This window comes from Saccostrea echinata, unplaced genomic scaffold (genome assembly GCF_033153115.1).
Source record: "Saccostrea echinata isolate AGI-Se365-2 ecotype Australia unplaced genomic scaffold, CSIRO_AGI_Sech_v1 ptg000023l, whole genome shotgun sequence".
Taxonomy (NCBI): Eukaryota; Metazoa; Mollusca; class Bivalvia; order Ostreida; family Ostreidae; genus Saccostrea; species Saccostrea echinata.
The window spans coordinates 13,101,875-13,117,680 of record NW_026889772.1 but is presented as its reverse complement, the minus strand read 5'-3'; the positions used below and the strand labels follow the sequence as shown (position 1 = coordinate 13,117,680).

The 15,806-nt window shown below is 34.3% G+C and overlaps 1 protein-coding gene across 5 annotated transcripts; it reads left to right on the top strand.

Moving 5' to 3' along the window:
• Nucleotides 1–437: 437 nt before the first annotated feature.
• On the top strand, nucleotides 438–15,510 carry LOC133191499 (uncharacterized). Of its 5 annotated transcripts, XM_061327251.1 has the most exons (8): nucleotides 478–542; nucleotides 2,381–2,495; nucleotides 6,517–6,699; nucleotides 10,094–10,228; nucleotides 10,513–10,536; nucleotides 11,167–11,318; nucleotides 13,479–13,507; nucleotides 15,202–15,259. In XM_061327251.1, exons 2-7 carry the CDS (start codon nucleotides 2,385–2,387, stop codon nucleotides 13,483–13,485), a joined length of 612 nt encoding a protein of 203 aa, XP_061183235.1. In that variant the 5' UTR covers nucleotides 478–542; nucleotides 2,381–2,384; the 3' UTR covers nucleotides 13,486–13,507; nucleotides 15,202–15,259. The 5 variants fall into 5 exon arrangements, with proteins under 5 accessions (XP_061183232.1, XP_061183235.1, XP_061183233.1 ...); XM_061327248.1 differs by lacking the exon at nucleotides 13,479–13,507 and having other exon boundaries at nucleotides 438–486; nucleotides 15,202–15,510; XM_061327249.1 differs by lacking the exon at nucleotides 13,479–13,507 and having other exon boundaries at nucleotides 480–542; nucleotides 10,516–10,536; nucleotides 15,202–15,510.
• The last annotated feature ends 296 nt before the right edge of the window (nucleotides 15,511–15,806 follow it).

The window sequence follows — 15,806 nt, the reverse complement described above, 5'->3', positions numbered from 1 at the left end:
ATATATATATATATATATATATATATATATATATAGAAAGCACAAAGAAATTCACTTTTATAAGGATACCCACTTCCGCCCCAGCCCGGGGTTGAACTCTCGACCTGCGGAATCTGTCTCCTAGCAGTACAGGAACAGCGCGCTAGACCGCTCGGCTATATATATATATATATATCCCGGGCAATAGTAAGTTTAAATGAAATAACAAAACCTTTGGATCATAAATACAGCAAACAAAATATCGCAAAGCTAAATCCGTTTTGATCCGGAAGATTTTTTTGTCATCGGTGCTTCCGGCGGGAAAGCGGCAGTCGAAAAAAGAAAGAAAAGCAGGTGCTCTTACGGCCCCCATCAGGTGAGCTAAAAGAACCTGATCCTCGGTGACGTAATGTTTACTTAAATTTGAATAAAAGCGGGTGACTTTTGGAATTATTGTTGGGGAAATTGATAAGCCAAGCTTTCCTGACTAATATTTTACTCGTGCTGGTAAATAGCTCTTCAGTTTCTGCCTAACTTGGAACTTTTGGTTCTGATTATTACAGGTATAGAAGTAATTCAGTAAAGTTTACTGTCAATCTGTAAACAATCTTAAAAATTATGTATTTTCATGGAATCTGAACTTAAGATGATATGGTTCGTAACTTTGTGTATATATTCCGAAAAAATACGAAATGATGTGTTTTGTCCATTTTAATTTATAGCCAAAGTAATAAAGATGATATAAAATCACCTTGAATGATGATCTCAGGTAAAACAGAAAATAAACTTATTAATTAATACTTTAAAAACACAGGTATTTTTTTTTTTGTTTAGTTTTGTTTTTGTTTTTTTTTTTACATATTTAGAATAGTAGGTACAGTGTACATATTTATAAACCAAGACCCAAGTTCCTGTGATTCAAAATGCAATTTGGCAACGACACTAACTATGTTTACAAAAGGGAATACCAGAGTTTCCAAAAAAAAAAAAAACCCATCGGTCCTACTAGCAAAACCAATAGAAAATTTTTTTCACCAGTCCGCATGACCGATCAATTTCTGCGTTAATCCATTGTTGTTGTTTTTTTTACTTTTTGTTGTACCCGTAAAGTTTTATCTTTTTATCGTAATCTCAAACAGCCTTTAGGCGTAGCAAGTTACTTTCTGGCAATGCAGCAATATAAACTTTAACAGGGGCTGATAATTCTAATCTACACTACTACAAATAATCTAGTTTATTCTGATTGTCAGCATGGATGTATACATGTATTCGAAGCGAGAAAAACATTGAGAAAATGAGCTGAATTTTTGTCTTTATATGGGTTATTTTTTAGGATAAAAGACATATACAAGCTCAGAAAGGTTTGTTAGTATTAATTAAGTAGTTATTTCCAGTGCAACTCCTGTTGTATTCTTCAAACTCCTTTCGGAGTGGGTCTGCTGTATTTGCTACATTGCATCTATTGATATATGGGACATATTCTAACTGTGCTTGTTTTGAGTCACAGTTAGATTATTTACTCTAATTAATTGTTATCTGATCTATTGCAATGTCTCACAATTGGTGTTGTTACAATCCGCAGAATCATTTACACTTTCAAGGTCCAGTTAGGTTGGCATATACTATACTTTCATGTGAAATGGACCTGTTCCAACCAATTTTGAATTACATCTTGAATTATACTAGAATTTATTCGGACTGGTAGAATTTGTTTTGGACTGGTTGAACACATTAAGTCATCAGTCAAAATGACCGTTAGAAATATTTGGTTTTTGGAAACTCTGGAATGCCATGGACAAAATTAAAATCAACAATGAATAGGTTTTCAAAGAGGTTTCATTTTACAAAAGCCTTAAAGGTCACTGTTATTCAGCAAGTTTTTTTTTTGTTGGGTACTATATTAGCTGCAGATCTGTAACTTGCTGATCTGAAAAAAGATTTTGGAAGATCGACCAGAGAGCTATTATAATAGTACCACCCATTGAAAAAAATATATATTGCACAGAAAAAGCTGCTGTTTTTTCAATTTATTTCCTTGTATATATCTCAGAAATATTGTTGACCATGTGTTCCTATCAACTCCACAAAACTGTATGTACAAGTCACGCATGAAGCACCTTGGACCGTCTTGTCACCCAAAATGGCACTATAAATTATAGACAAAATTTTCAGCAGTCTCAATTGCTATATACATATGTGGTCTCTTAAGGTCTTTCTATAATAATTATTCAGGAATTTATCTTTGCTTAATCAGCTTGTTGAAATAATGAAAATCATAATTTTGACATACATGAAAATAGTTTTAACAAGAATCAAAGTGTCAAAAATATACAAAGTTATGGACCCTGCACTGTTGAAAAAAATTGCTTGTATTTTATTTATGCTTTTATTTTTTGTTTAGAAAAATGCCAGCATCTGACTTTTCTTGGTCACCACAAAGGCAACCCCTGTGTCATGGAATTAAAAGAAAGCATTCTGCTTTTTCACAGAGTGCCGAGTGTGAAATGGATAAAGAGGTAAAAATGTTAAAGTTGTATGGGGCAGATTGTTAAAGGAAAAAAGTAGATAGGTATTATAATAGAAAAAAAAATGTCGTTATAATGTTACCATGTCCATCTGTCTGTTCATATAAATATGGTCTGGCCGTTCTTTTAATTTAAACATTAGAGCTATGATGTGTTTTTTATATGTATGCATAAGGAGTACTTATTTCAGCCTACCTCATGTACATGTGTGCATGTTGAGTTTGTTGAATAAAAATTCCTTTGGATGCTTTAAAGTACATTAAAATTTGCCTGCATTGTTTAATACCAGTGAAACCTAATTTAAATATGAAAAACAGAAGAAAAATACATTTGCACGTGAACTAGATGCTTATTTATATCTGGTAATTTTGACAATTACTTGCTTTTAGGCAGACTTTTTCCCAAAAATAAATTGGAAATTGTTGAAAAGTTGAAAGGGGAGGAGAGAAGCAAAAATAATTGTAGCATCCATATCTTTAGTCTAATCCAAATAGCTATTGCAATTACTGTTGCATAAGAATTTTTTTGTATTTGAGACACTTTAAGCATATGGGTTGGGGACAATGACACAATGATAGGTACATTCCAGGGCAAGATCATAAAACAGTGAATTTTGTTGGTAAAAAGAAGCTTGATTTAAGGAATTGTTAACTTAAAAAAAAGACACTGATCAATTTGATAAAAAATAAAGACAAGTTGTTAGTTTATATGAGGTAGCATCATTTGTTAACTCTTGAAATTGTACCCAAAATCTTGTGAGGTTTAGACTACATCAAACTTCCATAAAAAAAAAGAGCACACCTATGTGAAGTTAACTGAAGTTATAATCATAATAAAACCTATTAAAGATTGATCCCAATTAAAAATTTGACGGATTCTTCTTCATTTTAAAACACTTTTTTCTTAAAGTTCCATAAAATATGCTCACAAATTTTAGTCACATGAACTAACAAACAAACAGAGAGATAAAAAAAAAAAAACACAAGGATTACCTAACCTACTTCCAGCTTCCTTTTAGAGGTAATATTTCCTGCTTCAACATGTAACTAGCAGGGGCATCAATGTATACTAAAGGTTTATAAATTTTGAGTACAAATCAAAAAGAGTTGGAGTATTTTTATCTTAATTTTCAATTTTTAGCTCACCTGAGCCGAAGGCTCAAGTGAGCTTTTCTGATCACATTTCAGGGCTCGACATTAACTTTTTTCCCTACTTGTCCATTCGGACAAGTGACCAAGATATTTACTTGTCCGAACTTCAACTTCACTTGTCCGAAAAAAATTTCAATAAAGATCTAATACTGTTAACTTGAAAACTAAAATGAATTCCATTACATGTGCTTGATTGATTCATGATGTTATTGATAAATACAACAAACACATAACACAAAATTTTATCTAGACTTTCTGTCCTAACAACAATATAAATGGGACTGTCAACATCAAACAGAGTCCAAACTTCATAATTCCATGCCTTTGCAGTAGTATGCAATTAGTAAACTTCGATCCCAATCAAGTGTGAACTCAACTACATAGTGATCCATATTTGAATCTAACTTCGGTATTAGGAACATACTACTTCCGTCTTTGAACTTCAGTACCGGTAAACGTTTGACAGTCTTTATATTTTTATTATTTTGAGACTTCTTTACATTTAAAAGCACTTGTCCAATCGGACAAGCGCCCAGCAATATTCACTTGTCCGTAATTTTTTTTCACTGGTACCGAACAAGCGGACAAGTGTTAATGTCGAGCCCTGCATTTTGTCTGTCGTCCGTCTGTCTGTCTGTCCGTCCGTCTGTAAACTTTTCACATTTTCGACTTCTTCTCCAGAACCACTGGGCCAATTTCAACCAAACTTGCCACAAAGCATCCTTGGCTAAAGGGAATTCAAGTTTGTTCAAATGAAGGGCCACCCCCTCTTTCAAGGGGAGATAATTAAGAATTTGTGAAAATTTGGTGGTATCTTTTAAAAATCTTCTTCTCAAGAACCAATGGGCTGTAAAAGTTGAAACTTATGTGAGACCTTCATTACATAGTGTAGATTCAAGTTTGTTCAAATCATGACCCCCTGGGGTAGGGTGGGGCCACAATGGGGGGTCAAAGTTTTACATAGGAATATAAAGGAATAAATCTTTAAAAATCTTCTTCTCAAGAACAACTAAGCCACGATTAGTCATATTGATTTGGAATCATCCTCAGGTAGTGTAGATTCAAGTTTGTTCAAATCATGACCCCCAGGGGTAGGGTGGGGCCACAATGGGGGATCAAAGTTTTACATAGGAATATATAGAAAAAAATCTTGAAAAATCTTCTTCTCAAGAACAACAAAGCCACAATTAGTCATATTGATATGGAATCATCCTCAGGTAGTGCAGATTCAAGTTTGTTCAAATCATGACCCCCAGGGGTAGGGTGGGGCCACAATGGGGAATCAAAGTTTTACATAGGAATATATAGAAAAAAATCTTGAAAAATCTTCTTCTCAAGAACAACAAAGCCACAATTAGTCATATTGATGTGGAATCATCCTCAGGTAGTGCAGATTCAAATTTGTTCAAATCATGACCCCCGGGGGTAGGGTGGGGCCACAATGGGGAATCAAAGTTTTACATAGGAATATATAGAAAAAAATCTTGAAAAATCTTCTTCTCAAGAACAACAAAGCCACAATTAGTCATATTGATGTGGAATCATCCTCAGGTAGTGCAGATTCAAATTTGTTCAAATCATGACCCCCGGGGGTAGGGTGGGGCCACAATGGGGAATCAAAGTTTTACATAGGAATATATAGAAAAAATCTTGAAAAGTCTTCTTCTCAAGAACAACAAAGCCACAATTAGTCATATTGATGTGGATTCATCCTCAGGTAGTGCAGATTCAAATTTGTTCAAATCATGACCCCCAGGGGTAGGGTGGGGCCACAATGGGGAATCAAAGTTTTACATAGGAATATATAGAAAAAAATCTTGAAAAATCTTCTTCTCAAGAACAGCAAAGCTTTGTTAAGTCATATTGATATGGAAGCATTCTCAGATAGTGTAGATTTAACTTTGTTTGAATCATGACTCCCAGGGTTAGGGTGGGGCTACAATGGGGGGTCAACGTTTTACATAGGAATATATAGGAAAAAATCTTTTCAACAACAGGAAAATCTCCTTCTCAAGAACAGCAAAGCCTTGTTAAGTCATATTGATATGGAAGCATTCTCAGATAGTGTAGATTTAACTTGTTCGAATCATGACCCCCAGGGTTAGGGTGGGGCCACAATGGGGAATCAATGTTTTAACAAGGGAATATATAGGAAAAAAATCTTGAGAAATCCTCTTCTCAAGAACAACAAAGCCACAATTAGTCATACTGATGTAGATTCATCCTCAGGTAGTGCAGATTCAAGTTTGTATCAAATCATGACCCCTGGGGATAGGGTGGGGCCACAATGGGCAATCAAAGTTTTACATAGGAATATACAGAAGAAAAAAAAAACTTGAAAAATCTTCTTCTCAAGAACAGCAAAGCTTTCTTAAGTCATATTGATATGGAAGCATTCTCAGATAGTGTAGATTTAACTTTGTTTGAATCATGACCCCCAGGGTTAGGGTGGGGCCACAATGGGGGCTCAGTGTTTTACATAGGAATATATAGAAAAAATCTTTAAAAATCTTCTTCTCAAGAACAGCAAAGCCTTGTTAAGTCATATTGATATGGAAGCATTCTCAGATAGTGTAGATTTAACTTTGTTCGAAACATGACCCCCAGGGTTAGGGTGGGGCCAAAATGGGGGATCAACGTTTTAACAAGGGAATATATTGGAAAAAAATCTTTAAAAATCTTCTGCTCAAGAACAGCAAAGCCATTTGTTATATTGATATGGAAGCATCCTCAGGTAGTTCAAAATCCAAGCCCCCCCCCCCCCCCCCTTAAACTTTTCAATACTGAAGTGATTTGTACTTTTTCCTAGCCAATGTGCTCAGGTGAGCGATGTGGCCCATGGGCCTCTTGTTTGTATACAGGATGGGGAACAACTTGCTTCTGTGAAAAGAAAGTGTATCACACACACAACTGATATAAGCCTCGACATGAACAATATGTTTGAAATCAACCATAATGATGAACAATCTTATGATCTCAACAACTTCACGGACAATAACAACTCAAACACTCCTAATCTTAATACAGTTCATTGTGATCAAGAGGTAAAATTAATTTAGCATTCTGAATCTGCAATGTGTTGTATTAAAATGTGTTTTGCAAAGGTTTAATTTTTTTTTTTCTTTTTTTTTCTTTTTTTTTTTTTTTTTTTGCTCATTGATAAGTTCCTGAATGTGCTTAAATCACTTATAAAGTTGTAAAGAGACTGTTGTAGATCACCAAATTTTTGCACTATATTTTTTGCGAGATAATTATTTGGTATATATAAGCCAGAAAAAAATTGTGGATTTTGGTTATTGTTGTATACATGTATTAATCTTTAATAAAACAAATAAACATGAGAATGAAATTTTGATGATCAAACGACCTGCATAATTATGCGAAATTAGGCAAGTAAAAAAAGGTGATTTACAGTATTTGTTAGCAGCTTAATTTTCTTTTTAGCTCACCTCGACGAAGTCGAGATGAGCTTATGCTATACCCCTGGCATCGGTGTCGGCATAAGCGTCAGCGTCCCGGTTAAAGTTTTAGGAGCAAGTCCCATTCCCAAGTAACTATAAGCCCTACCTGGACCAAACTTGCATGGATGATGCGTCTAGGGATGGACCCTACCACTCATGCTTCGGATGCTGGATTTGACCCAGATTTTCCAGATGAATGACCAGGTTAATGTTTTTGGAGCAGGTCCATTCCCAAGTAACTATAAGTCCTACCTGGACCAAACTTGCATGCATGATGCGTCTAGGGATGGACACTACCACGCTTGCTTCGGATGCTGGATCTGACCTAGATTTTCCAGATGAGTGACCAGGTTAAAATTTTTGGAGCAGGGCCATTCCCAAGTAATGATTAGCCCTACCTGGACCAAACTTGCATGCATGATGCATCTAGGGATGGACACTACCACACTTGCTTCGGATGCTGGATTTGACCTAGATTTTCTAGATGATTGACTAGGTTAAAGTTTTTTAGAGCAGGTCCATTCCCAAGTAACATTAGGCCAAAAAAAATAATAGTCTCGTTTCCTGCTACCAGCCTGAAAAAAATAGGGTAGGTAGGTAGGAAAATTATTTTATTTTATATTTTTATTTTATTTTTTTCCGACGGCATTTTTTAGGATATGAACTAATAAAAGATCAAATTAAACATGTCACAGGTCAATATTGTCTTTTAAAATAAAACTTTCATGTCTTTTTATGCACAACTCAAGTGGTATTTTATGAAATTCCATATTTAAAACAAGAATTTCATGAAATGCTTGTTTTGTGTTAACACAGAAACCGATTACAGTGACAGATCCATGAAATTCCAGAAATTCCCGATTTTATTTTCTTCCAAAACTTAAAAAAAAACTTAAGGGTCAGGTGCAAAAAAATAGGGTAGGTCGGGTAGCAGGAAACAAGACTATTATTTTTTTTGTCCTTAAGCACTACCTTGACCAAACTTGCATGGATGATGCATCCAGGGATGGACATTACCACACTTGCTTTGGATGCTGGATCTGAGCTAGATTTTCCACATGTAAGACCAGGTTTAGATTTTGGAGCAGTCCTGTTCCCAAGTAACTATAAACCCTACCTGGACCAAACTTTCATAGATGATGCATCTAGGGATGGACACTAACCAACCTGCTTCGGATGCTGGATCTGACCTAGATTTTCCACTTGAGCGAATTTTTGCTATATTTTAACCAAATTAGCATGGATGATGTATCTAGGGATGGACACTTCCAGACTTGCTTTGGATTCTGAATCTGACCTACATTTTCCAGATGAGTGACCAGGGTATTTTTTAGAGAAGCTTTATAATACGAGGGGCATTTCAAAAGTTCTGGCAACTGGTGTGCTGTAAATTAATGAGCGTCATTATCATAAATTAAATTATATCAATCCCTCAAAATAGTCTCCGTTGACCTGGACACTCTTTTTCAGTCTTGAAATCCACGTGGAAAATGCTGCCCTATAGTCCTCTTTCGGTATACGCTTCATACACTGGAATACGGCACTTCCGACTGCATGATGACTTTCAAATTGCCGTCCTCGGAGGGCTTCTTTGATAACGGCATTCAACCAAAAATCGCATGGAGCTAGGTCAGGACTGTAGGGTGGATGTGGTAAAACGGCAATACCATTTTCCTTTAAATATTTGGTTACTACCTCTGATCTATGGGCTGGTGCGTTGTCATGGAGGAGCTTTATTCCTCTAGTGCTGGTTGTTGGTCGGGTCGTTTTATAGTGCTCTACAGCCTGAGACAAGACATTCTCTGCATAAAATTGACCAGTAACACTGCTGTGTTCTGGAACCGGAACTTGAGCAACAGGGCCTTTAGAATCAAAAAATAAGGCGTACATTACTCTCCGGACAGACCGGTTTCTGCAATATGAGGCCTTGTATCATTTTCACCGATCCAAACTTTATTATTGAGCTTAGTTTCCGGTTCAAAAAAATATATCCATGTTTCATCACCAGTTACAATCTCATTTATTCGCCTTTGGTCACAATCTTCATAAATTGTTAGTAACTGTGAAGCCATTTCTACCCGGATGCACTTTTGCTCTTCCGAGAGAAGATGCGGCACCCATCTAGCACAGACTTTCCTAAGCTTTAAGTTTTCCTTTAGAATACGAAAAACTGCTGACGAATTAATGTTAGTTAAGTCTGCTATTTCCTCAACTGTATATCTAGCATCATCAGCTATCGTATTTTGAACAGCGACGATTTCTTTTTCGCCATATGCACAAACTGGACGCCCCGAACAGGGGTCATCTTCAATTGATTTTCTACCCTCTTTAATTGAACTACCAATCTTGCTATTGCTCGATATGAAAGAGCATGCTCTCTATATACTACATCTAAATCGGCTTTTATTTCTGTTGCCGTAAAGCCAAGCAATGAGCGAATTTTGAAATATGCTCTTTGCTCAACAAAAAAATTGTTCTCCTTATCAGTCATTTTTACGCCCAGTATACAGAGTATACCTAATTATGACGTCATTTTAGCAGACCTATACGTCATTTTGAATGTAAAATGACATCACTACTAATGCATATTTGCCTATGCTTTACAGTGGTATCAGAGTCAATTTAATCCGTAACGTAGTTAAAATTTTATACACCAGTTGCCAGAACTTTTGAAATGCCCCTCGTATTATGGCCTTTTATGATTTAACTTGCATAGATGGTGCATCTAAGGATGAAAACTTCCAGACTTGCTTTGGATGTTGGAACTCACCACAATTTTCTTGATTACTTAACAGCTTAAAAGTTCTTTGAGCAGGTCTATTTCCAAGTAACTATAAGTCCTACTTAAACCAAACTTGCATGGATATTGATCTTGGGATGTACCCTAACTAGAAAAAAAAATTATGTGAAATTTGCCTTACTTATAGATAACATTCGTCGAGGTGAGCTTCGTAATCTTTGATTACCTATGTTTTAGATGAGACAGAGCTTTATCCCTATGGGGGCTCCTCCCCAGGGGTATGGTGCTAATCAGCTGGCCACAGTATTTGTCCAGCAGTCCAAACTTACCTGTACTGTAATATCACATAACCAGAGTCACACTCAACCTCAGGTAAAACATTTTTCAGACAATAATATTACCATTACTGCAGGTATTACTTTCTTTAAGATATGTAAACTTTTGATAAATTTATGGAACTAAGACACTCCAATATTCTTCACTTTGTAGTTAGATGTCCAAGTACTAGTGTATTTAATTAAGAAAAATAAGAATTGCAAACTTTATACACTTAACTCTGGCAGTATTAAGTAGCCCAGTTGCATACATATGAAGTTTTATGATTCATATGGAGAACGTAAAATATTAATATTTATTCACATTGCAATTTAAATCAGCAGATTGTTCATCCTTTTGACATGGTAAGTGTTAGAAAAGAGCGGTGTGTTATTAAATTTTGCAGAACTTTTCACTTATGTTTTCACCGATTTCAACATATTGCACAAAATAATCAATCTAGAGCAACAAGGAACTTATTTCTGTGTAGTTCAGTTGCAGGAAAGTAATAAAAAAAAATTGATGTGAATTTGTTTTTTGCTTATTGCTGTGTCGGACTCTGTAAATGATATTAGTGGTGTTCCTGCTTTCTTGTGTGTATGATCTTTCTAAAATGCACATTATCATTTTTCCTGTTCTCTTTTTCTCTCTAATTACATGGGTGTTGCAGCAAGAAAAAGTGATTACAATATGCAAAGTTTTGGGAATTATAATTGTATCAATAAATTTTTTAAAAAGTAGAAGAAATACCAGAGAGAAAAAGAGAGATAAAGACAATAATAATTAATAGATAAAAAGACAAGAACATGTCTCAACTATGTAATTGATATACACATGTGCATATGTGCCAGGTTGTGCCCACAAATTATGAACAAGATCTGTGGTATACCATCATTTTCCCCTCTTCACTATGGTATTTACTTCCTTTTAAATCAAGATCTTTGTAGATTTGGAAAAAAAATGAAATTAAATGATGCCTTGTGATTGTTTTATAGGGAGAAATGATAATGGATTTGAATGATGAGACCTACTCTACCACCCAGATAGACATCTGTAGGAGTGAGGAATTGTCGTACACAGCTATGGACTCCGATTATGTGCCTAACCCAGAGCAATACCAGCTTAACAGGGGAAACAATTCATTTGGGTGAGAAATTGATACAAAGTATTGATTGATTTTTTTTAAGTAAATTACTTCATATGTGTTGTATTTTATTTTGGGTAAATACCCTTAAGTTGAATATGCTGTGTGTACTCTGATCATCAAAGCCCTCCCCCCTCCATGCAATGTATTGTAAGGAGGGGGGATATGAACTGGAATCTCTCCATCTGTCCATCATTCTCTTCCTAAATGTAAACATAGGGTTAAGCTTTATAGTGTTTAAGTTACTCTCTGACTTTCCTCAAGGAGTATCAAAAGCTAGCTTGCAGATCTATACAATGCATCTATAAACACTTTGTATAGCCTTATAGGCTACATTGTGCAAAGAGGACTAGACAGATTGGAAACTCAGTATGGCCTTATGGACTACATAGTGCAAAGAGGACTAGACAGATACAGATACTCAGTATGGCCTTATGGGCTACATTGTGCAAAGAGGACTAGATAGATACAGATAAAACAGTATGGCCTTATGGGCTACATAGTGCAAAGAGGACTAGACAGATACAGACACTCAGTATGGCCTTATGGGCTACATAATGCAAAGAGGACTAGATAGATATGCATACTCATTATGGCCTTATTGGCTACATAATGCAAAGAGGACTAGATAGATATGCATACTCATTATGGCCTTATTGGCTTGATAGTGCAAACGGAACTAGACAGATATGGATACTCAGTCTGATGCATGCTAAATATTCTGCAACTGACTAACATTATATGTTCCAGTGACACTGATTAGGTTCAGTATTTAGGCCTGTTCAAGGTTTAACACAAGTGACATCCAAACCAAGCTTAAAATACAGTGCATCTGTTGATGCTTGGTCTGATGAAAGCATGGAATAATTTGTCAGACCTATATTTTATAGCTGGGTGACTAGTTAAGTACCACATTTTGGCCTGTACATGTATAAGCTACAGTATGTACAGTGTGAAATTTCTGTTTAACGCAGGATTTAGATCCTGTATCTGACATTGTATGCTTTAAGAACAGTGATTAAGCTTATTTTTATCTTACTATAATACATGTGATATTCAAACCAAACCTGCATTTTTGAAATCTTTGTCATACATGAACATGATGTTGCATCTGACCAAAATTCTACACTACAAAAGATTAATTAGTTCATCCCCCCGCTGATCACAGTGCCAGCTTTGATTTGGTGATTTTATGAAAGCTTTTATCTATGGTGTATTTGAAATGTACCAGGGTTTGACATTAACTTTTATGAGTACTAGACCAGTCGGGCTACTTCCAATAATTTTTACTAGCCCTGACCATAAAATCACTAGCCCTGACCAAACTTGAAAATTCACTTTTTATAAGCTGCTAATTATAATGGAAAAAAGTTTCAAACCATACTTCAATAAAGATACCGTCTCTCGCACCTGTTAAGATATATTTTGACAGACTCTTCCATAGGTCGCTAGCCATTGTCGAGGTTCAGCGTGACACACAAATATTATAAGCCTTAATTAAGGAACAATCAATGAACTTAGTATAAAATTAATTACCCTAAATATAAATACATCGGGAATTAAAGAATATATTATTCAATAACTTCATACTAATTTTAAGTAATGAACGAAGCTAGTTCCCATCACAACCTGTCTATTACACCAGGCTAAAAATAGCGATTTTGTCATGAGGGGAAGCTTTCTATTACAAAGCGATGGGTAATATTTACTATCAGACAAATAAGAATTTAAAAAAAAAAAAAAAAAACTTTTGAATATTTATTTGAAAGACTGAAATGAGGTTTATCATTTATTTCATACACACGACCAGTCGGTCTAGTTCACGAACATTTTACACGACCGGACCACTCATTTACTAGACTGGGTCGGTCGGACGTGCCTTAGTGTCAAACCCTGTGTACCATGGGGTTATTGGTCCTAATAGGACAACTATAGTTTGAAGTTAAATTGCTTACAGGAAATAAATTACAACTTTCAATTATTATGCATAATAGATGATATTTTTAAAATCACAAGTAATGTGAATGTAAAAGTAAAATTTTGAATATGTAGATACACATGTTCTAATTAATTCTTACTAAGATGATGAAATATATGTGTATTTTATGGATCTTAAGAAGTAGCTGTGGCATGAACTGAAACTTTTCTCCATTGCTGTTACAGATGTTAACCTGTACAGCAGCCATATATAGGCAAGTTATTGTACAACTCAGTAATGCTAATCAATCCTGTAGGTTTTGGTGTATCTTACTTAATCTCACTGTAACATCAGTTATACTATAGACCACTCATGAACTTTTCAAATTCATCTTGTTCATGTTATGCTAAGTTAGTCAAAGCTAATAAGGCACTTACCAGTCAGGTTGTCTGTTTTGTTTTTCTGCACCCAACTAAGTTCTATTTGAACTACATAATAAATATCTGCTTCCTTTGATTAAATCTGTATTCTAAAAGTAATTTATAAATCAAGATCATTACAAATACATGTTATGTAAGCATGTAAGAAAAATACACATCTTGTTTTCTGTTTTCAATGCTTGTATTTAGATTTTCCTCATTTTACCATTTCATATTTAACCAGATTTGCTGCATCAAGATGAGTTTACACTAATTATTTGAAAGCCAGCACTTGGTATTTCTGATCATATAAAGCCACAATTCATTACAACTGAGATTATATCATACATGTATACAGATATTGACATTGCATTATCTTTGTGCAAAAAGATGCATTTTACATGTATTTGTTTCACAGTATGGACTGATAATGTCCTTGTTTGCACAGATTTTAACAATTAACAGTTTAATTAAATGTAACATTTTAAATTTGTGATAAATTATTAGCTCTACTGATCAGGGACCAAAAAGAGCTTTATGGATGGTAGAATGTAAGTGGTTTATCTGTTTGTAAAAGAATTTGTAAAAACCCTTCTCATCATCAAGTTTGTTCAGATTTCAATAAAACTTGGTACATGTACTGCTATTCCCAAGATAGTGATAATTCTTTTTATCTGCTTTTGATTTTGACAATGATGTTGCCATGGTTACTCAACAGAAATTTCTTTCTTAAAAATTTATCCAGACTTTTGTCATTGATAACATTGACTTTTGGCATTGTTAAGATAATACATGTACTACATTGCATTGTCCACAAGAATAGTGATGTTTCTAGGACTTGCTTATAAGTCAGGCATATAGATTTACACCAAAATTTTATTTGTGAGTACATGTAACTATATACCTTAAATCAAGTCTACAATATTTCAGAGTGACAACAAGATCATATAAGTTGTACATTTATACCCTGATCCAGGTGCTGACATTGAAATTTTCTTGTAATTATGACATTTTTCCAACAGAAGATGAAAATAATAAAATTCAAGCAAATTCAGTGCAACATAAATGGAAAAAAAATTAGGACAAATCATTGCTGAAGATAAATATGTGAGAGTACATGTATCACTATTCTATTGTATTTAAATGTATTAAAATAAACAATTTCAAGTCCTAAATGTCACAGAGATATAAACTTATGGATAACATAAGTGATCTCTATTAAATTTAACATAATATTCTGCCTGTTCATTGTGAGTGTGTGATTGAGGTGAACTGCATGATGCTATTTGAATAGAAAGTTCTTCATTAAGAAGGAAATTTTTTATTTTATATATATATATATATATATAAATATATATATATATATATATAAATATATATATATATATATATATATATATATATATATATATATATATATATATATATATATATATATATATATATATATCAGATTATTAAACAGAATGCTGCAAGTACTAATAAACTGTTAACATTTAGTTCTGTGTAAGGTACAATTTTAATTTTAAAGTTTTTAAAACTTTTTCAGTGCACCTATTGAACACAACTCGCACACTGTGAAGAGTTACTGCCGACCTCACTGGGACAATCAAGATCTCCGCCCATATATCTCTGACTATTATTAGAATCTCCATACAGAATCTCCCACCCAAGTCCAAAATATTTCAATTCAAATAGATCTGTTGTTTTCATATACTTTTCAGCTTATTACAATTTTAGATTTTGTAAATAATTTTGTGGAGTTTTATAGTTTTATATTAAACAGTTTTATGACTGGCTTGCACCTGTTTATAATACATGTATGTTTTTTTCCTGGATGTAAAAATTATTTTTTTATTGCTACATTTAGCAATTTTTTGTTGTTCATATTTATGAATCATATGTCTTTTGTTTTTTTTTTTGGTTATTGGGTATGCATTGTCTGTGTATTTGTAATTGAATGGGTAATTTTCCAGTACATACATGGTTTATGCTTTTCTTGCATGTTCCAAAGACTTGATTTGTTCGAGGAGAATGATGCATTTGATTAAGTTGGTCCTTATGTTGAATGAGTTCCAGTACAGAAAATCAAATCAAAGGTGTTACAGATGTTTTTGGGATGACCATGTCATTTGTAAAAGTTGCAATTGGATC

What these genes read in the sequence shown, in the direction of transcription:
- LOC133191499 (XM_061327248.1), top strand. Translation starts at nt 2,385, where the DNA reads ATGCCAGCATCTGACTTTTCTTGGTCACCACAAAGGCAACCCCTGTGT. An exon ending in AGTGTGAAATGGATAAAGAG is followed by an intron (nt 2,496 to 6,516) that starts GTAAAAATGTTA and finishes GTTTGTATACAG; the next exon opens with GATGGGGAACAACTTGCTTC. An exon ending in TTGTTCATCCTTTTGACATG is followed by an intron (nt 10,537 to 11,166) that starts GTAAGTGTTAGA and finishes ATTGTTTTATAG; the next exon opens with GGAGAAATGATAATGGATTT.